Source organism: Enhydra lutris, unplaced genomic scaffold, assembly GCF_002288905.1.
Source record: "Enhydra lutris kenyoni isolate GAN:26980312 unplaced genomic scaffold, ASM228890v2 scaffoldscaffold22, whole genome shotgun sequence".
NCBI classification, from domain to species: domain Eukaryota; kingdom Metazoa; phylum Chordata; class Mammalia; order Carnivora; family Mustelidae; genus Enhydra; species Enhydra lutris.
The window spans coordinates 12999376-13019766 of NW_019154106.1; the positions used below are offsets into that span (position 1 = coordinate 12999376).

General features: G+C 48.8%; 1 protein-coding gene across 2 annotated transcripts; it reads left to right on the plus strand.

The window, feature by feature from the left end:
• The first annotated feature begins 8462 nt into the window (after positions 1-8462).
• Positions 8463-11036, plus strand: LOC111149793 (translocase of inner mitochondrial membrane 10). 2 transcript variants are annotated; one of them, XM_022507062.1, is made up of 3 exons: positions 8463-8590; positions 9015-9130; positions 10753-11036. In XM_022507062.1, exons 2-3 carry the CDS (start codon positions 9060-9062, stop codon positions 10952-10954), a joined length of 273 nt encoding a protein of 90 aa, XP_022362770.1. In that variant the 5' UTR covers positions 8463-8590; positions 9015-9059; the 3' UTR covers positions 10955-11036. The 2 variants fall into 2 exon arrangements, with proteins under 2 accessions (XP_022362770.1, XP_022362771.1); XM_022507063.1 differs by having other exon boundaries at positions 8481-8525.
• The last annotated feature ends 9355 nt before the right edge of the window (positions 11037-20391 follow it).

Here is a 20391-nt window from a genome sequence, read left to right on the forward strand (position 1 = left end):
CCAGCCAGAGTTGGGATGCACGTCAGTGGGGATCCAGGAGACTGTGGAGCCAGATTCACCCCTATTGCTTAGTTGCTCACTCTGAGACCTGAGCCGACCCTCTGCTTCTCGAATCCTCAGTTTCTACTGACAGTGACAGGATTGGTCTAGATGAGATTTTCCAAACTGTTCTGTGGAAAACTAGGGTCTCCTAAGACATTAATAGGAGCTGGGGTTGGGGAAATGTATTCTCTGGATGAGGCTGTTCCAGAAACAGCCTCCTATTTTCCCTTTTAGAGATATACAACTTCATTATTAAGGAAGGGGGTTCTAAATACTCCGTAGTAAAGAAACCTTAACTTTGCTTAGTCTTATTTAACTAATTGTTCCCCAAACATATTTTACCATGGATTTATTTTTTTCTTGCTTTCTTTTCTTTTTGCTTTGCTTTTCCTGAGACGCATCTACCGCCATCTCGAGGAACGCCTAGTGTCCCAGAAGCGAGTATGGCAGATGCTGGCCTAAATCATCCACACAGCCCCAAACTCCGTGTTCGTGTTTGGAAGGTGGTATGGAGCAGTGGTGGAAATCATCAGTTCTAGAATCTTTCCACTGTTTATTAATGGTGTGCTTGAGCAGGCTACCCGCCAGCCCTGTGTTGTGAAGTGGTAGAGATAAAAGTCACCCTGTGGGGTGCTAGAGGGTTAAGGAAGCCAACACATGGAAAGTGTTTTGAAGTGTGCCTGGCCTGAAGGGAGCACTCGGACTTTATTGTATTATTATTATTTTTGACTGGGCTCCACGCCCAATGTGAGGCTTGAATTCACAACCTTGAGATTAAGAGTCGAATGCTCTACCCGCTGAGCCTTGTGTCTGCCTATTAATGTTGGCTCTGACCCAGCCATGAGGGCATTTCATTGGTAAGACAAGGCAAAGAGGACTGAACGCCAGTAAGATGACAACAGACCCCTTTTATACCTCAGAGTGTGATGGTGCTTAGCTAAGACTTACCAGAGCCCTGTAGCCATCTTCCCCTTCGTCTACCTGCTACACGCTGGGAGGGGGGGAGGGGATGGGAGGGAAGGAAGGTCAGGTGCACGCGTGTGCACGCACACACTCACGCACGCGTACGCACACACCCCTCAGCTGTTCTGTGTGCTCATCACCTCAGCTCTCCACAGCCCCCAGGCTTGTCATAAATAGATAAGGAGTGAAGAACCCCAGAATGTGAGAAACCAGGGTAGCATCGCCCACCCCAACACTAAGGATCCCCTAGCAAGTTTCCAGCTTTCTCCACAGTGCCCTGTGGGACCTCACTCATTCCTTACTCTTGCCCTTTGGAATAGGTGTTCCTGGCCCCATTTTACAGGTTAGGAATTTGAAGACCCTTGAGTAAAGTCACAGGACAATTAAAGGGCCCAGCCAGACTTAGAATCCAGTTCTCCTAAAAACCAGTCTGGCGCTTGTGCCCCAAAATGCTGCTGCTCCCACCAGTTCTTCAGCGAGGGTCCCTTCAGGGGCCCTGGCCAGGTGTGAGGGGCACCCCACAGGTGGGCAAGGGCAGCTGGGTGTGGCTGCGGAGCACAGCTCTCTCTCTTCCACGTGCACAGCAGGCCCTCTCCTCCGTCCCCTCTTCCTCTCCACGCCCCCCTCCTCTTTCCTCCGGGAAGCCTACAGACACCCTGTTTTGTATCCAAAGCAGCACTCCTGACAGCTCCTCTTCCTTCTCCGTGTTTCTCTTGGCTGGCTGGGAGAAAAAGAACCCAGGAGCTCGAGTTCCAAACCCCAAATAATGCAGACAACACTTGATGGTTCTTTTAGAACCTCCCCGACCCCCTGACAACCAGTCTGTCTTCTCGTGGTCCTGAGGCTTCTGCCATCCCCCATCCCAGCCAGTGACTCCCCCTTGGAGAAACCACTCTCAACTGCTTAGAGAATGTGCCTCCCACCCTGACCAGACCAGGATGAGACCAGACTCCCAAGGCCCTCTCTGCCCCTGTCAGGTCCTCCCAGGGGATGGCCACCTGCAGGCTACTCTGTAGGTGATTTCAAGTTGCCCTAGAGCTGGGTCCCTGACCTCTGGCATCCAAAGAGAGTTGACAGAGAGGTGGAGAGGATTAGCAAAGAGCCTGGATTTCTCCAATTCTGTGGCTCCATGAGGAGGCTCCAGCCCCTGGAAGATGGGAGAGGGATTGGCAGCTCGAGGGGGGGCACTTAGAAAGGGGCCCGGAGTTTCTCCTACCTGTGGGGCCTCTGCCTGGGGCTTTTGGAGCTGTCTCTTTCCTCCAGCTGAGCGACCTCACTCCTGGGCTGCCTATAGCCCCAGCCAGTGGCCTCCAGCCCCCAGCTCTTCAGTCGGCTGCCTCCCCCTTCCTCCCCCCTTACACCCCACCCCACCCCCACTCCAAGAGCCTTCAGCCGAAGAAGAGTATTGTTTATGGCCCTGTTGGTACAACACTTTCCCTTGGCCTAGGAGGCTCAGATTTCCCGTGAAGATCTGACAGGTGGCACCTTTCAATCACAGCCCAGCCTGTCTTTCCTGCCCTGACCCCGGCTGTATCCATCCTGTGGCCACCCTTCTTCCCTATGTACTTGCCAGGCCCTGGTGACCCCGAAAGCCAACTGCAGGCCGTGTGGAAGATGGTCACCAGCCCTCTGGGCTCGCCTGCCCATCGAGAGAGAGTCCAGGCTAGGTCTCCTCTGCTCCCTCTGCCCCCTCACCCCATGTTCCTTTAAATAGTCTTTTACTCTTCCTCAGACAGAAACAGCTGCTGAAGGGTGGGCTGCAGAGGGGGTGAATGGGACAGCTGCCCACAGGGGATGTCTCGGGGCTCACACAGCACAGAGAGATGTTGGGGGGGGGCGAACAGGTGAGGAGGCTGCATTCTGTTTTAAGCTGAAGTGACTGGTACATAGGAGGCTGAGCTTTTCATACTGAATTGAGATTTTTTTTTCTAAGATTTTATTTTTAAAGTCATCTTTATGTCTAACATGGGACTTGAACTCAATCCCAAGATCAAGAGTTGCACGCCTTCCAGGCGCCCCTGAATTGAGATTCTGCTCAGGAAAACAAATCTGCATCTTCTCTATGTGTCCTGTGATCTCAGAGAGGTCCTACTTTGGGAGAGTGTGTGCAGGGGACACTCCTATCCCCTAGGGAGCCTGGGACTCCCTGCAACTTCTGCCCCCAGTTCCTTTCACCTCCACCACACTGGCCTCCTTCCCGTTTCTGAAATTAATCGATTCCTTCCCACACTCCGGGGTGTCAGCTTTTTGCTTCTGCTCTTTGCAAGAATGTTTCCTTCTCATTCTGCTCTCAGCTCAAGTTCTGTTCCCTCAGAGAGGCACCCGTGGCTTCAGTCCCTCTCCATCATTTCGTCCCAGTTTATTTTCTTCATAATAGTTATTGGAATCCAAAGTGAGCTTATTCATTTCCTTACTGTCTGCCTCTCCCTGGACTCTAAGCTCTCTGTCTCTAAAGGCAAAGACTTTATCTCCCATGCCCATGGCTATGTGCCCAGGGCCTAGCACATTGCCTGGTTTACACGAGGTGCTCCATACACATATATTGAATAAGTAAATAAGATAATAGAAGGTCATGGTTGAGGGGGGGACAATCCTGTGGGGCTTAGAGGCTCCTGTCAGGATGTTGGCTTTTGCTCTGTGATTGGAAGCCAGTGGAGTCTTTCAGGTTGTGAAGGGACACGATCTAACTTTAATTTTTGACGAGATGACTCTGGTTGCTGTTTTGAGAACAGACTGAGCGGGGAGCATGAACTGAGGTGGGGAAGGCAGTCAGGGCATTACTGCAGGAAGCCGGGGGCAAGATGGTGGTGAGGAGACATGGTGAGGAATGGTAACTGTGGATGACAGTGACCAAGACTGTGCCAGCTTTGTCTCCAAGCCACTGGAATGACCTCTCTGTTCAAGTCACTGACATTCCTGCTCTCACATGTCCTGTTCTCCTCCAGGGAGTTCACTTAGACTGCTTTGTGTTCTCTACTCCCCCCTCATGAGTGGTCAGGGCCCCCTCTCAGATTCTGGGTGACAATCCTGCATTCCTTCCTTTGGGGTTGAGGTCCCATCCAAGAGGACAGTACTGATCCATGGTGAGTACAAACACACAACTCCCTTCTGGGAGCCTGGGAGGCTGGGAAGGGGTGGAACCCAGTAGAGAGAGAGAGAGGCCACAGCCACAGGGTGGTACTGACAGAGGTCAGCTACTTTAGACAACATATCTGGATTCCAAAGAGATCTTGGGGGGCTGGGGCTGTATAAACTGTTTTTGTTGTTGTTGTTGTTTACAAGAAGAAACTTAACAGGAACAATTGGAAATTCCTACTTATGGGTTCTCAAATCCCCAACTGTAAGTATAGAAAGGAAAAGACAGTTTCATAGTAAATAATAGCCATGACATCATCATCAGTAAGAACAATTATTACCCAGGCACTGACAGGACGAGGAAAAGTGGGGAGTTGTTCAATGGGTATAAGGTCTCAGGTGTAAAGTCTCAGGTGTTCAAAATGAATAAGTCCCCAAGATCTTTTATACAACGTTGTGCACACAGTTAAAAAAACTGCATTGTGCACTTAAAAATTTGCTTAGAGGGTAGATCTCATTGAAGTGTTCTTCCCACATAAAAAAGGGACCATTTTTTTTAAAAAGGGACCATTTTTTAAAAAAGATTTTATTTTTAAGTAATCTTTACACCCAACATGAGACTTGAACTCACAACCCCAAGATCAAGGATTGCACCCTCCTCCAACTGACCCAGCCCGTCGCCCCCCAAAAGGGGCTATTTTTTAAAAAAATATTTTATTTATTTGACAGAGAGACAGTGAGAGAGGGAACACAAGCAGGGGGAATGGGAGGGGGAGAAGCAGGCCTCCCTCTGAGCAGGGAGCCCGATGCGGAGCTCGATCCCAGGACCCCAGGACCATGACCCGAGCCGAAGGCAGACACTTAACTGACTGAGACACCGAGGCACCCCTAAAAGGGGCTATTTTTTTTTAAAGATTTTATTTATTTATTTGAGAGAGAGAGCACACACAAGTGAGGAGGCAGAGGGAAAGGAGAGGGAGAAGCAGACTCTGTGCCGAGCAGGGAGCCCGACACTGACATGGGGCTCAATCTCAGGACCCCAGGATCATGACCTGAGCCATAGCAGATGCTTAACCAACTGAGCCACCCAGTGCCCCAAGAGGGGCCATTTTTGAGAAATTGTGGGAAATGGAATATGTGCAAAAGATCACATTAAGAAGTTATTATAATTTTGAGAGTATGAAAATGGCATTGTGGAAAGGACTTTATTTGGGAGAGGTCAAAATAGATGAAGAAAATATGGCCAAATGTTAACAACTGTTAAAGTGTGGTGATGGGCATGTGGAAGTTAAGTATACTGTGCTTTCCACTTGTCTGTATGTTTTACATTTGCTCTAATAAGTCTAAAAATTAAAAGGAATGAGAATAATGATTTTTTTAATGAGCGTCTGCCATGGGCTAGGTGCTTTAAGTCTATTTTTTCTTTTTCTTTTTTGTAATGATTGTTTTAATTTTTTATTTTGAAATCATTGTAGGTTTGCAGGAAGTTGCATAAATAGCACAGAGAGAGTACTGAAAGTAAAATCTTACATAACTATATGCAATATCAGAGCCAAGAAATTGACACTGGAACAATGGTATGTATAGTTCTATGACATCTTATCACATGCTTAGATTTGTATAAACACCTCCACAATCAGGATGCATAACCACCCCATCACCACAAAGATCTCCCTTGTTCTACCCCTTTATGGGCACACCTCCTCCCTAACCTTAATGCTGGGCAACCATTAATCTCTTTGTCTCTATAGTTTCGTCATCTTGAGAACATTATTCAAAATAGAATTGCACAGTGTGTAACCTTTTGCAATACCTAATAAAAATCCCATCAAGGAAGTAGATTATTCTTGTCAGAACCCATCTCCTTTTCCCATACAATTTCTTAATATTCCATAATGTGTTGACTATATTATCAAAAGCTAAAACCAGGGGTGCCTGGCTGGCTCAGTCAGTTAAGTTTCTGCCTTCGGCTCAGGTCATGATCCTTGTGTCCTGGGGTCAAGTGCCACATTGGGCTCCCTGCTCAGAGGGGAGCCTGCTTCTCCTTCTGCCTGCTGCTCCCCCTGCTTGTACTCTTTCTTTCCGTCAAATAAATAAATAAAATCTTAAAAAAAAAAAAAGCAAAAACCAGTACAGCAACATGTGTCCACTAAAACACATGTACAATAATATTTACAGCAGCATTGTCATAATAGCCCCAAACTGGAAACAATCCAAAAATCTATCAACAGGTGAAATGATAAATGAATTGTGACTTATTCATGCAAACACTAGACAGCAATAAAAAAGAATAAATGACAGATACACACAACAATGTAGACGAAACCTTACGGACAGTATATTGAGCTAAAGAAGTCAGGCACAAACCAGCAAATAATGTATAACTTCATTTACATGAAGTTCAGGAGTAGTCAAAACTAACTGAGGGCAATAGAAGTCAGAATAGTGGTTAACTTTGGGAGCAGGGGTAATGACTGGGAAGGAACCCAAGATAACTTTTGAGGGTGTTGGAAATAGATTGTATTTTGATCTGAGTGGTGGTTATAAGAATGAATATATGTATATATATTTTTTTAAAGATTTTATTGATTTATTTGACAGGCAGAGATCACAAGTAGGCAGAGAGACAGGCAGAGAGAGAGAGGTGGAAGCAGGCTCCCTGCTGAGCAGAGAGCCCTATGCAGGGCTCAATCCCAGGTCCCTGGGATCATGACCTGAGCTGAAGGCAGAGGCTTTAACCCACAGAGCCACCGAGGCGCCCCTGAATATATATTTTTAAATTAAAGTTAAGTTTAAAAAAATTTAAGCTTAAGTTTCATGTATTTTAGTCAAAATGTTATACCTTAATTTTATTGAGAAAAGCTTTTTTTTTTTTAAGATTTTATTTGTTTATTTGACAGAGACAATGACAGAGGGAATACAAGCAGGGGGACTGGGGGAGGAAGAAGCCGACTTCCCGCTGAGCAGGGAGCCCTGACCTGAGCAGAAGGGAGGAGCTTAAGGACTGAGCGACCAGGCACCCCTGAGGAAAGGTTTTTAAGTAACCTCTATACCTAAGGTGGGGCTCGAATTCAGAAAGAGGTTGGGGGGTGTGGATAAAGAGTTGTGTGCTCTACTGAGCCAGCCAGAGGCCCCTGCTATACCTTTTTTCCAGATTTTATTTTTTTATTTGGGAGAGAGAGAGAGAGAAAATGAGCTCAAGTGCATACTCAGGAAGGGGCGGGGGGTGGGGTGGGGGGTGGAGGGAGAGAATCTCAAGGGGATTCTGCACTGAGCCGGGAGCCAAGGCAGGATTCTATCTCACCACACTGAGATCATGACCTGAGTGGAAAACCGACAGTCCCACACCTAACTGACTGAGCCACCCAGGCACCCCTACCTTAATTTTATAGTCTGGGGGCACAGGGCTTGAGAAAGATGAGTCTTTAGAGCAGAAATTAAGGGCCAGAATTTAAAATCTTAACTTTCTTAGGCAATTAGGAAAGCATATAGTGACCAACCAGCCCACCTTCGCCAATGGGCATGTATACTTGCACCATTAATTTACATGTCCTAAACCTCGTTTACCGGGAAATCCCTTGAAAAATCAAAGGATTGGGGTGGGTTTTTGTGGTGCAGGGGTGCAGATCGAGGAACACATGAAGTCTGGTAAGATGAAAAGAGTTCACAAGTACTTTCTTCCTCCCTCGCTCAAATACACTAAGTTAGCTCTTGTGGCAGCCAAAATCACTCCTATCCATCTCTTTATGGTCCAGGGCGTCTAACAGAAGAAGCTGCATAAAACAGACTATACGTATCTCATTTTTCTGTGAGCAGGAACCGTGCCTCGCTTCTCTGCAACCCCAGGGAAAGCTCAGGACCTACATGCCCCTGTATATGCACAGTCCCCTGGAGCACTGGCTCTCAAACCTGGCTGCACAAAGAAATCACCTAAGGAACTGAAACATTTACTGATGCCTGGGTATTACTCTTTAATTGGTATGAAATGAAGTACGAACATCGGGATATTTTAAAGCGTCCCAGGTGACCTTAATTCGCAGCACAAACAGAACTGCTCTTTGGGGGAGTACTTCCTTCTCCGCGCCAGTTTGCGCTGGGGCGTGAACTCTCCGGGGGTGGGAGCGAGGTTCACCGAGCTCGACCCTCTACCCCTTCCCACGAAACAGTTAAACTCCAATCTCTCCGCGATAACCTGGGGAACTTGACAGCCAGGCTGCAGGCGCTCTGCACTCCGCCCAAGCCTCTATGGTATTTTGGCGTCCTCTCTAGCACATGCAAGGCGTCTTTGTCTTCAGCCACTGCCGGCGGCTCCCTCTCTATGGTAGCCGATTGCCCGTCCGCCTCTTTGGTACTTCATTCCGGAAGCGAGTCCTATCATGAAGGAGGCGGGACTTTCCTCCCGGAAGTGACCCACGTGCTTCCGCCTTAACCTACCTGGTCGCACGGTGAGTTTCGAGTGTTTGCCCGAAGTTGGGGACACTGCGGGCATTGTGACAGGCCGCGGGCCGTGGTAAGTGACCTCCCTCCTCAAGGTGACCCTGATGATGGCGCCGCCATTTCAGTGGTGCAGGCCCTAGACCGGGACCTTTGCATCTTAGCTCCGCGTGTTTTCGAATTCCCAGGGCCCTGGAGGTTTAGGTCCGCGGTTTAGTGTTCCTCCCCGGTCTCTAGATTTTCTCCTGGGTAGAAGTGACCAGGAGGCACTGGGCCGCCAGGGCTCGATTTCCAGCCGCTCCACTGACATGTGACCTTGGGCTAGGCAGCGTTCCCTTTCTGGGCCTCAGTTTCCACGTCTGTGAGATGGGGTGGTTGAGCGCACTGAGGTCAGTGACCGGTGCCAGCCGCATGTCTTACGATTCCTCCGCATCCTCCACCCCCTTGGGATGGGAAATGGAACGGGCCGGGTGGAAGCTGACGGTGGTGTCTGCTCCCAGGACTAGGAGGCCAGAAGGAGCTCTCTTCCACGGTGCAGGGCTGAGATGGATCCGCTCAGGGCACAGCAACTGGCTGCGGAGCTGGAGGTAGAGATGATGGCTGATATGTACAACAGGTAAGGGCCCACAGTGCGCCCCCTTGTCTTTGAGAATGATCCTAGGTCACCCTCTCTGGGCTGCCTTTCGGAGGGTACCCGCCCGCACCTGCACTCCTCCTGGTTGAGGGCTAGTGCAGATGCAGTATGGGGTCACTAGAACAAGTTGGACATCTAGATTGGGATGCAGTTGGCGAGCAAGTAGCTGAGCAGGAAGAGAAGCACCAGTCCAAGCTCTGGTCGGGTTCCAGGAACAGTTGAGCATTTGCGTTTGTGCCAAAAAGCACATAGTCCACTTAGTAATTAACATTTCTTAAATTCTTACTCCGCCTCAGGCACATGCTGAGCAGTTTACATGCCTTAAACTTTTTTAAGCTTCAGAGTGATTGGGTCAATTTTAGTTGTCGCATTCTAAGGGGAGGACACTGAGGCTTCTAGAGGTTAAGTAACTTTCCCAGGGCTCACAGCCGGTCGGTAGCAATGTCAGGACCAGTACCTCAGTCCAACTCCAAGCTAGTGCCCACAACCATTTGGCAGATTTGGGAACAAATTGTAACTGCTCTAGTCACCCCTGGTTTGGCCTAGGGCAGGTTACTTGGACTGTTTGGTGGTTTTCCCAGCTATGAAATGGAGGTAGGGACGCCTGGGTGGCTCAGTTGGTTGTTCAGTGCACGTTGTGATCTTAGGATCGCAGGATCAAGCCCCACCTTGGGTTCTGCGCTCATCAGGGAGCCTTCTTGAGATTCTCCCTCTGCCTCTTCCCTGTGCAGCCGCACACTCATGCCCCCGCACATCTTTTCTCTCTCCCTGTCAAGAAATAAATAATAATAAATCTTTCTAAAAATAAAGTGGACATAGTAATGGTACCTACCTTGTGGAGACATTGTAGATGTTATGTGTAGAAACGTATGACAAGCTCTTAGTATTAAGCCCAATACACAGTAAGTAGTCCACATCTGTTTGCTGTTTTTATTGCCTTAAGCCCCCTGTATTTTCTCGTGATGGTTTATCTTGGAGGCTATATATTAGAATACTTCCAAACATTTTTTTTAAAGATTTTTATTTATTTATGACAGATTGTGAGAGGGGGAACACAAGCACGGGAGAACTGGAGAGGGAGAAGAAGGCTCCCCAGCCCCATATAGGACTTGATCCTGGGATGCTGGGACCATGACCTGAGCCGAAGGCAGATGCCCAATGACCGAGCCACCCAGACACCCCACTTCCAAATACCTTAAATAATTTTAAAATGCAAGCCGTGAGGTCAGACCCTGGGGGTTCGTATCCCGGCTTTACATGGTTCTGAGGCTCTCCATGCTATAGTTTCCTTATCTGTAAAATGGGGATAATGATTGTGCCTACGTCATAGGGTTATTGTAACGACTGCATGACAAGCCGTGTCAAGCACTTAGCATGATGCCTGGAACATAGCCAGTACTCAACTAATGGTTCCTATTTAAATAAACCTGGGCTCAGATAAGCGAACATTCTCAAGGACACTTTAATACGGTTGAGATGTGAACTGAGGTTTTTACACTGCCTTCCTGGAAGATGAAATCAGCACAGCCGGACAGGAATGATGGAGAGATCCTGGTATGCTTCCGGATGCTGCTGACCTGACCTTGCCCTTCCTCCCCACCCAGAATGACCAGTGCCTGCCACCGGAAGTGTGTGCCTCCCCACTACAAGGAAGCAGAACTGTCCAAGGGCGAGTCTGTGTGCCTGGACCGCTGTGTCTCCAAGTACCTGGACATCCACGAGCGGATGGGCAAGAAGCTGACAGAGTTGTCTATGCAGGATGAAGAGCTGATGAAGAGGGTGCAACAGAGCTCCGGGCCTGTGTGAGGCCCCAGACATTGTACACCCCAAGGTGCGCCCTGCCCCTTCCCACTTGTCCAATAAAAGTGTCCCCATTGGGTATCAGCTATGACGACTGCCGGGCCTCGGCTCCCTCGGGAGAGCCTCCAGGAGCCCAGAGTATGGTAGAGCTACTCTCCTGGTTGAAGAGGGGTATTTGTCACACTGCGATGTGACTGTCTATGTACGTGGATGTGTGTGTGTATATATATTAAAACAGGTTTGTTGGCACCAACTACATGGAAAGCAGTGTGCCTGGCACTTGGAAGCAGAGGCGGCAGCCGCAGCCTCTACCAGCAGAGGGAGTCTCATGTGTTTCAAGGCATAGACTGGTGCCATGTTCTGGGTTATACTCCAGGGCAGCTGCTTGCCGTGTGACCCTGAACATGTCACTTTACTATGCTTTAGCTTCCTCGTCTGTGGAATGGGGATAATCACAGGGCTGTGGTGAGGATTAAATGGTTTAATATGTGTCCAGCATGTGGAGTAATGACTGGGACATAGGAAGTGCTCTGTAGATACGAGCTGTATACACGTGTTTAAATAACAACCTAAAATTTAAATGGAGTCAGGCAGGCATTTTTCCAGATGTAAGGGAATAGAGGAGCGAGTGAATGGGAGATGGGAAGGAAGATTTGAGAAGGAAGTAGCCAACGCCTGGGTTCTAAGTGGCAATATCAAAACATGTGACAGGGCCAGCTTTATGTGTGGTGTGAGTGATCCAGGGAGGGGACTGAGCGAAAATGCTGCCATTCACCGTTCACCTGGAACAGAGACTGCGCTCCTCACTCTTCATACAATATCCCATCCAGCTCTTTCCGCCATCTTTCTGGGCTGCCATAATGGTGCACACTGGTGTCCTGCCAGATGTTCGCAAGAGTGTTAATGCTGGAAAGAGAGGCAAATGCCAGGTTCTTATTAGGCCATGCCCCAGAGTCCTCGTCTGGTTTCTGTGAAGATGAAGCATGGTTACCGTGGTGAATCTGAGATCACTGATGATCACAGAGGCTTGTGAACCTCATGGGCAGGTTAAACAAGTGTGGAGGGATCAGCCCCAGATTTGATGTACAGCTCAAAGATCTAGGAAAATGGTCGAATAATCTTCCGCCCTGCCAGTTTGGTTTCATTGTATTGCCAGTCTCAGCTGGCATTGTGGCTCGTGGAGAAACAAGATGAAAACACACGGGAGGGAAAATCCTGGGGTTCTTTTTCTCCGGATGTAATGCATGCAGATAAAACGCCTCAGTGGGGGAGAAGAGTCTGATCTAATCCACTCAGCTGGGCTAAGGGGCCCTATTAGACAGTGGAGGCCCAGAGCCCTGGTTGCTTGTCGGAGTTCTCACGAGAGGAGTGAGGGCTGACTGCTGCTCTTGCTGTCTCCCTGAGGAGACCACTGCCCCAAGTTCCTGAGTGTCCTGGAGAGCTGTGCACCTTTCAGAATGTGTGGCTCACTCCCTCCAGGTGGGATTTTGGTTGATGTCAATGCCACTGTGGCAGTAGTGCCTTCATAGCAGAGAGGTGGGTGTGGGGGACAGAACCTCACCAGGTCACTGGGCATGGGGTAAAGGAAGCACTAGACGCAGTGAGTTTGGAGCTTAGAAGTGTAGGCCAAGGGACTTGGGTGGCTCAGTCGGCTGAGCGTCTGACTCTTGACTCTTGATTTTAGCTCAGGTCACAATCTTAGGGTTGTGAGGTCAAGAGGTCAAGCCCTGCCTTGGACCATGTGTGGGGGTGGAGGGGAGAAGGGAGGCTCTGGAGGAGTCCGCTTAGGATTCTTCCTCTTCCTCTGCTCCTCCCTTCACCTCTCTCTCCCTCTGTTTAAAAGAAAAAAGGGGAGGGGTGCCTGGGTGGCTCAGTGGGTTAAAACTTCTGCCTTCGGCTCAGGTCGTGATCCCAGGGTCCTGGGATCAAGCCCCGCTTGGGGCTCTCTGCTCAGCAGGGAGCCTGCTTCCACCTCTCTCTCTGCCTGCCTCTCTGCCTACTTGTGATTTCTGCCAAATAAATAAATAAAATCTTGGGGGGGAAAAAAAAGGTGCAGGCCCAAGCCAGACCGCCTGTGGTGGAATTTTCTAGCTGTGTGATCATGGGTGAGACATTTACCTGCCGTGTGCCTCAGTTTCCCCATCCATAACATGGTAATAGTGGTACCCACCTCCTTGAATGAATGGTGTGAAAATGGAAAGTGTTCATAACTGCAACACTTAGGAAAGTGCCTGCCTCTGTCAGATTAAGTGCTCGGTAATGTTAGCTTGTGTGTTTGTTATTGCTGAGTTTGGTGTGAGAAGACCCTGGGCAAACTTAAGCCATGTGCACTGACCTTAGTGGCAGGCAGAAGGCGAAGGCTCCTTTCTAGTACCGAAGTGCAAGTGTGGGTCGACAGGTGGCGCTGTCTGCTCGCAGGAGCAGCCTGGCAGCGGGCAATTCCACAAATGCCCGTTTGCCTCTTCCCTGCAGGCGTCCTGAGAGGGAGAAGGGAGGGGTGAGAAAGATAGACGTGGTGCCTGCCGCAGGTTTAGCAAGGAACATCAAAAATTCTGAGAGCGCATAGCGGGAACATCTAGAAGGGGTGGTAGGAGCAGAGAGAAGAGGTTCCAGCTGGAGGGAATAGTACTTGCAAAGGCTTTGAAGTGGCAGAAAGTGTGGAGCGTTCAAGAAACAGCTTCAGTGCGCCTGGAGTGCCGAGTGTGAAGGGAGGTGGTGGTGAGAGATGAGCCTTGGGGGCTGGGCAGGCAGAGCTCCAAAAGAGCCTTTAGGAGCTGCGTTAAGGAGTTTGGATCTTCTCCTGCCAAGGGCAGCAGCAGAGCGTTGGAGGATGTAAACCCTGGCAGCGAAAGATCTGCTCTCCCGGCTGCCCGCTGGGTGGGTAGTGGAAGATGGCGGGAGGTACCAGTGAAGGGGAGAGGTGCCAGGGAGCCCGTGAGAACAGCTGTTCAGTTGCCTGGTGTGCTAAGAAGTGTATCACTTCGGTTAATCCTTGTAACAACTTGCAGGCGGGTACAGTTATTCTCACTTAGCAGATGAAGAAGCTGAACTCTGAAAAGGTAGTTAACTTGCTGAAGGTCACGCAACAGGCAAGGGACAGAGGCAGGGGTCCAGCTTATTCAGACAGCAGAACCCACTTTTAACTGTTGCTCGAGAATTCGGGGGGTAGGGGGCTTGGTCTCTCAAGAGGTACACATCAGCAATTTCGTACTTCATTCAACAATATTTATTATTGGCTGCTCCATGCAAAGAGCCACAAAAGGTATCCAAAGTGCATTTGCTGTGTCCTGGCTCTCATGAATATTGTGGGGAGCTGGAGGGGGTATAGGAGAGATGGGACACACATACAAAGGGTGGCAGAATAGGTTAGGCTCTTTCTGCCATAAAGCGGAGTCCAAAATTCCTAATCCTAATGTATTTTTGCTAGGTTATCATTTTTAAAATCAGGAAATGTCTCAAAAATCTGGGTTTGACTTTTTTTTTTTTTTTAAGATTCATTTATTTGACAGTGAAAGAGATAGTGAGAGAGAGAGAACACTAGCAGGAGGAGTGGAAGAGGGAGAAGCAGGCCTCCCACGGAGGAGCAGGGAGCTCCATGTGGGACTCAATCCCAGGACCCGGGGATCGTGATCTGAGCCAAAGGCAGACACTTAACCACTGGGCCACCCCGGTGCCCCTGCATTTGACTTCTTTTGAAAGTTTAAAGTATCAGTCAGCCTCCATTTCTGCTTGGGAGCAACCAAGGAAGAGCAGCGAAACTCCCACTGCTGATTTCTTTTCTCATCCTCTGCTTGGCCAGTAGGCATTTGGTCCTAATCTGCCCTGGGCTTTCAGGTGAGCCAGATGCTAGATGAGAAAACATGTCGATGTCCAGGGATAGGCAGGCTCTAGGTGGCTCCCAGTGGTCCTGCCCACAGCCAGGCATTCCTGGTACAGTCTGCTTCCCCTGAGTGTGCACTAGACCTACAGACTTGCTTCTAATAAACACCACAGCAGAGGTGACAGGATGCCCCTTCCAAGGTTAAGGTACAAGAGATTGGAATGGCCATCTTGTTAGTGGTCTCTCTCCTCTTGCTTACCACGAGGAAGCCAGCTTATATTTTGTGAGTGGCCCTTTGAAGGGGCCTATGTGGAAGGAACTGAGGGCAGCCTCGAATGGGCGAGGAACTCAGTCCCACCGACAGCCCCGTGATTGCTTCTGCTTCTCCAGATGACCGCAGCCCCTGCTGACACTTCCCAGCTCTGCGAGCCACCTTGGAAGCAGAGGACCCCTCTGAACTGCACCCTGACTCTGACCTACAGAAACCAAGATAATGAATGTTGTTTGAAGCAATTACGTTGCGGGATAGTTTGTTATGTAACCATCTCTAACCAACACCTGGACAGATCTTACAACTACTACAGTAGTCTGAGATTATGATCTTTTCTACACCTTGACCCAGCATGGGCCAGGCCCCATTCCAGGCATTTGGGACACATCACTGTACAAAACATAAAGATCCCTGTCCTCTTGGAACATGTATGCAAGTGGGGACAGTTATGCATAGTAGAAGTCTGGGCTAGCAGTGCTGTTTTGAAGGAGAGAGCATTTTCAATTCCTGGGGAGAGGTTTTTAACTGCTTTTAGGTCTCAAACCCCTCATGAAACTCCAACAGACGCCATGGGTGGTTCTTTAGAAATATGTACATGCACATAGAATTTTGCATACAATTTAGGGATCATCATAAAAATGTTTGTGGGCTGACCGGAGGGGAGTTTTGTGATGAGCATTGTTTTAAGTGTTGGGACAAAGAGAAACAAGATTAAAAAATTGAATGGGGAGACATACTAAAGTCAGTTGGCTTTTGCAGTTGTGGTAAGTGCCACAGGAGATGTTCTGGAGCTATAGAGAGGAATGTGTCCCCAAGTCTGGGTGCTCAGAGAAGGATGTCTCCCAGAACAGGGTAGGTAAGTGAGATTTGAAGGATGAGTGGAATTTGGCCGGCAGGGGGCAGGTAGGTGGTAGGTTCTGTGTTAAGTGCTAGGAGGGTCCCCGCCCTCCCGCACACACAGTCCATTGGACGAAACACACATCTTGATGAGTCTCCTCAAAAGGAAACTCAAATATATAGATCACATAGCAAGGGGATTTATTGCTGGAATCAGGCAGGGAGACTTCTTCCCCCAGAAAGTGACCATTAAGCCATAATCTGAAGGATTAGTTAGATAGGCTCAGGCAAGGGAATGTTCCAGGCCCAGGAGAAACTTGAGATGGGAGAACATGGGGTGTTAATGGGCTTGGAGAGGTCACCATGGTGAAAGCATAGAGAAGAGAGAGACCAGAAGGGAGGCTGGGGCTGCAGATGGGGCCCAGACGAACTTGGGGTCATTGTTGGGAGTTTGTATATTCGCCCAAGGGTCATGGGAAGCTTGTGAGGGGAGGAGTCTGATCAAATCCCTGTTTCCAGGAGATCATTCTGACTGGACCATGGGGTCATGTGCATAGGTGGAATCAGGCCAGGTTGAGAGGTGCCCGGCTGGCTCAGTTGGTGGAGCATGTGGCTCTTGATTTGGGGGCTGTGAGTTCGAGCCCCATGTTGGGTGTAGAGATGACTTAAAAATAAAATCTTAAGAAAAAAAAAAAAAAGCCAGATTGAAAGGATTGCGGGAGTGCAGGTGTAGCTGCTGATAACCTAGCTTCAGGATGACAGTAGATGAAGACCAGACATCTTTAACAATAGGGTCCATAGGCTCTCTAGTAGGTTGGATGTGGAAGATGAGGCAGGGAGCAAGTCAGGTAACTCCAGTTTTGTGGCCTAAGTGACCAGGTGGCAAGTGGCACTTTTACTGACACAGGCAACAACAGAGCAGAAGGGGGTTAGGGGAGAGGAAGGTCCTTTGTGGTCATTATTGGGCACTTCTCATTTTAAAAAGATTTTAATTTATATTATTTTATTTTTTTTTAAGATTTTATTTATTTATTTGACAGACAGAGATCACAAGTAGGCAGAGAGGCAGGCAGAGAGAGAGAGGAGGAAGCAGGCTCCCTGCCAAGCAGAGAGCCTGATGCGGGGCTCAATCCCAGGACCCTGGGATCATGATCTCAGCCGAAGGCAGAGGCTTTAAACCACTGAGCCACCCAGGCGCCCCACATTTTAAAAAGATTTTAAAAAAATTTTAAGTAATCTCTATACCCAACATGGGGCTCGAACTCAGAGCCCCCAGATCAAGTGTTGCACTTGACCCACCAGCTGAGCCAGCCAGGTGCCCCCCCTGACTATTTTAGAAGATCCAACATAGCTGGATCTGTCCAGCTGCATCCTCACACCACAGTCCCCTCATTCTGCAGGCTTCATCCATTCTGGCCCTCATTCAGCAAACTGACTGCCTCTGGCATCCTCTTGCCGTAGGACCTCCGTGTGCACTGTGTCCTCCTCTTGGCGGGCTGATAAATCCTACTGATTCAGACATGGGAAGCTGTCTTCAGATCAGACTACAAGCACGCTGACCTCCGGTCTCGATCAGATCCCCTCCCCAGTGATATGTTCGCATGGCACCCTACGTCTCTCTTCCTTAGCACCTCCTTTAGATGCAATTACACTACCTGTGTAATCACTCGATTCCTCTATACCTCTGTCCCATTGGACTTTGCATTCTGAGGGTAAGGTCTGTATCCTACTCACCATCGAATCCCTAGTGCCCAAAACATGTGAAGGTGTGTGTGTGTTTGAGATATAAATTCCACATATCATAAAATTAAATATTTTATTTTTTAAAAGATTTCATTTATTTATTTAAGAGTGTGTGAGAGCATGAGAGAGACAGCCCATAAGCAGGGGGACGGGCAGAGGGAAAAGCAGGCTCCCCACCGAAAAGGGACCCCAATGCAGGACTCTATCCCAGGACCCCCGGGATCATGATTTGAGCCAAAGGCAGTTGCCCAACTGACTGAGCCGCCCAGGCACCCAAAATTGAATATTTTAAAGATTTATATTTATTTTTTAATGTAATCTCTACACTGAACTGGGGCTCTAACTCACAACCCCAAGATCGAGAGTTGCATGCTCCCACCAATGGAACCAGTCAGGTGCCCCCTTCTCTTTTTAAAGATTAAAAAAATTTTTTGCATAATCTTAAAAGTAGATAGTTTAGTGTAAAATCCAGTGGATTTTAGTATATTCACAGAGTTGTACAACCATCACCCCTGTCTAATTGCACATTTTCGTTGCCCCAAGAAGAAACTTCACAGCCACTAGTCATCACTTCCCATTTTTCCCTCCTCCAGTTCCTGGCAACCATGAATCCACTTCTGTCTCAGTGGCTCTGCCTGTTGTGGGTATTTCGTATAAGTGCAGTCACACAATATGCAGCTTTTTGTGTCTGGCTTCTTTCACTGAGCAGTGTTTACAGGGTTCTCCCATGTGGGCACAGCATGAATTGCTATGACCAAATACAATTACACTGGAGATGAGTACACACACATTTTGTTTATCCACCGACCGATGGATGGTTGGGTGCTTGCACTCTATGGCTATTCCGAATAACGCCGCTGCGAACACTTGTGTCCAAATTTCTGTGTCTACGGCTGTTCTCAGTTCTCTGGGGTATATTCCTACAAGTGGAATTTGCTGGGTCATGGGGTAGCTCTATGCTAACTATGTGAGGAACTACCAGCCTGTTTTTCCAAAGCGGCTGCACCATTTTATCTACATTTTTCATGTAAAAGTTTATAATAACGATTTATTACACAGAAGAAATAAGTTCTGACATAGTGAACTGGATACCATTATTTCCAGCACCTAACGGACTAGAAGAGTGAGGCTCAGCAGCGTGCATGCCTTGGGCAAAATCGCACAGCTCTTCAGCTCCTCAGAGCCAGGATCAGGACTCCGGAGCGGACGCTGCTGTCGGCCCAGCCTTGAAGCAGGCTGCACCAGCAGGAGATCCTATATGATTGGGGGTGGGGTGTCAGGGAGATGGAGTTTAGGAAGGCATTACTTTTGGGGGTAGGGAGTGGGCTGAGAAATCCTATCAAGTCTGATACAGAAGTGTATCTTAGGTCTCTGCCCTTTTTTATTTTTTTTTCTATCTGAACTGTTACAGTGGCTTTAAGGTCTTTAAACTGTCCTAAGTTCTCTGTCCTTTCCAATATATTCTTCTCCTTTCATTAAGCACACTCATTAGGCAAACTCAACCACATCCATCACCATCCTTAAAAGGAAAAGAAAAAAGAGACAAGACAAGACAAGACAATCCAGGAGCTCCTTTGGGCCATCTCACAGCCCTGGAAGTCCTTGGCCTCTCAGAGGTCATTCCAGACCGACCCCAGCTGACTCTTTCCGCTTCAGGCCCCACCACCCTTTCCTTTATTCATCAGATGTTTACCAGAGGTTCGTTACATGCCTGGTGCCAGGATAGCGGCAGACCTATCTCTACCACATGGTTGAGGCCCCCAAGAGATTTACAGCTCGTGGGGAGGAGGCAGACAACGAAACCAATGAGTCAAGTTTACTGTGAGGGCTTCAGTGGAGATTAGACTAGTGTTTTGGGGAGTATGTGGGCAGGGCCCCAAACCCAGCCTAGGAGACCAGACAGCTTCCAGAAAAAGGTAAAACTTGAGGTGAGTCATGAGGGAGGAGTGCATTAGAAATGAAGGTGGGGGGCGCCTGGGTGGCTCAGTCATTAAGCGTCTGCCTTCTGCTCAGGGCATGATCCCAGGGCCCCGGGATCAAGCCCCACATTGAGCTCCCTGCTCAGCGGGAAGCCTGCTTCTCCCTCTCTCACTCCGCCCGCTTATGTTCCCTCTCTCCTCTCTCGCTGTGTCTCTCTCTGTCAGATAAATAAATCTTAAAAAAAAAAAAAATGAAGAGGGGCGCCTGGGTGGCTCAGTGGGTTAAAGCCTCTGCCTTTGGCTCCGGTCATGATCTCAGAGTCCTGGGATCCAACCCCACATCGGGCTCTCTGCTCAGCAGGGAGCCTGCTTCCTCCTCTCTCTTTCTGCCTGCCTCTCTGCCTACTTGTAATCTCTGTCTGTCAAATAAATAAATAAAAAATCTTAAAAAAAAAAAAAAAAGAAGAGGGGAATCTGTCATGCCTACAAGAAGGAGGAGCAGGCGCAAAAGCAAGGAGATACGAACCCAGCTGGTTTACACTTCGTTCCACAGGTGCTTGCTGAGGGCCTCTTAGCTGCCAGGGGCGCTTATAAGATGCTGGGGATACAGCAGGGAACACAGCAGACAGACCAGGCCCTCGCCCCCATGGAGCTGACGGTCCATGAGGGGACAATGTGCAAATGTGTTGGGGATGAAGAAGGGCAAGCATTAAAGCCATAAAGGCCCATGGACCCCTAAAGCCCATCCCAGGGAGGGGACCCACAGAACCCTGAAATTTGAATGTGAAGATGTGTGTATGTGAGCTCATGGTCACAAATGCATTTTCACAGGGAGTGGACTCATAACATTGCA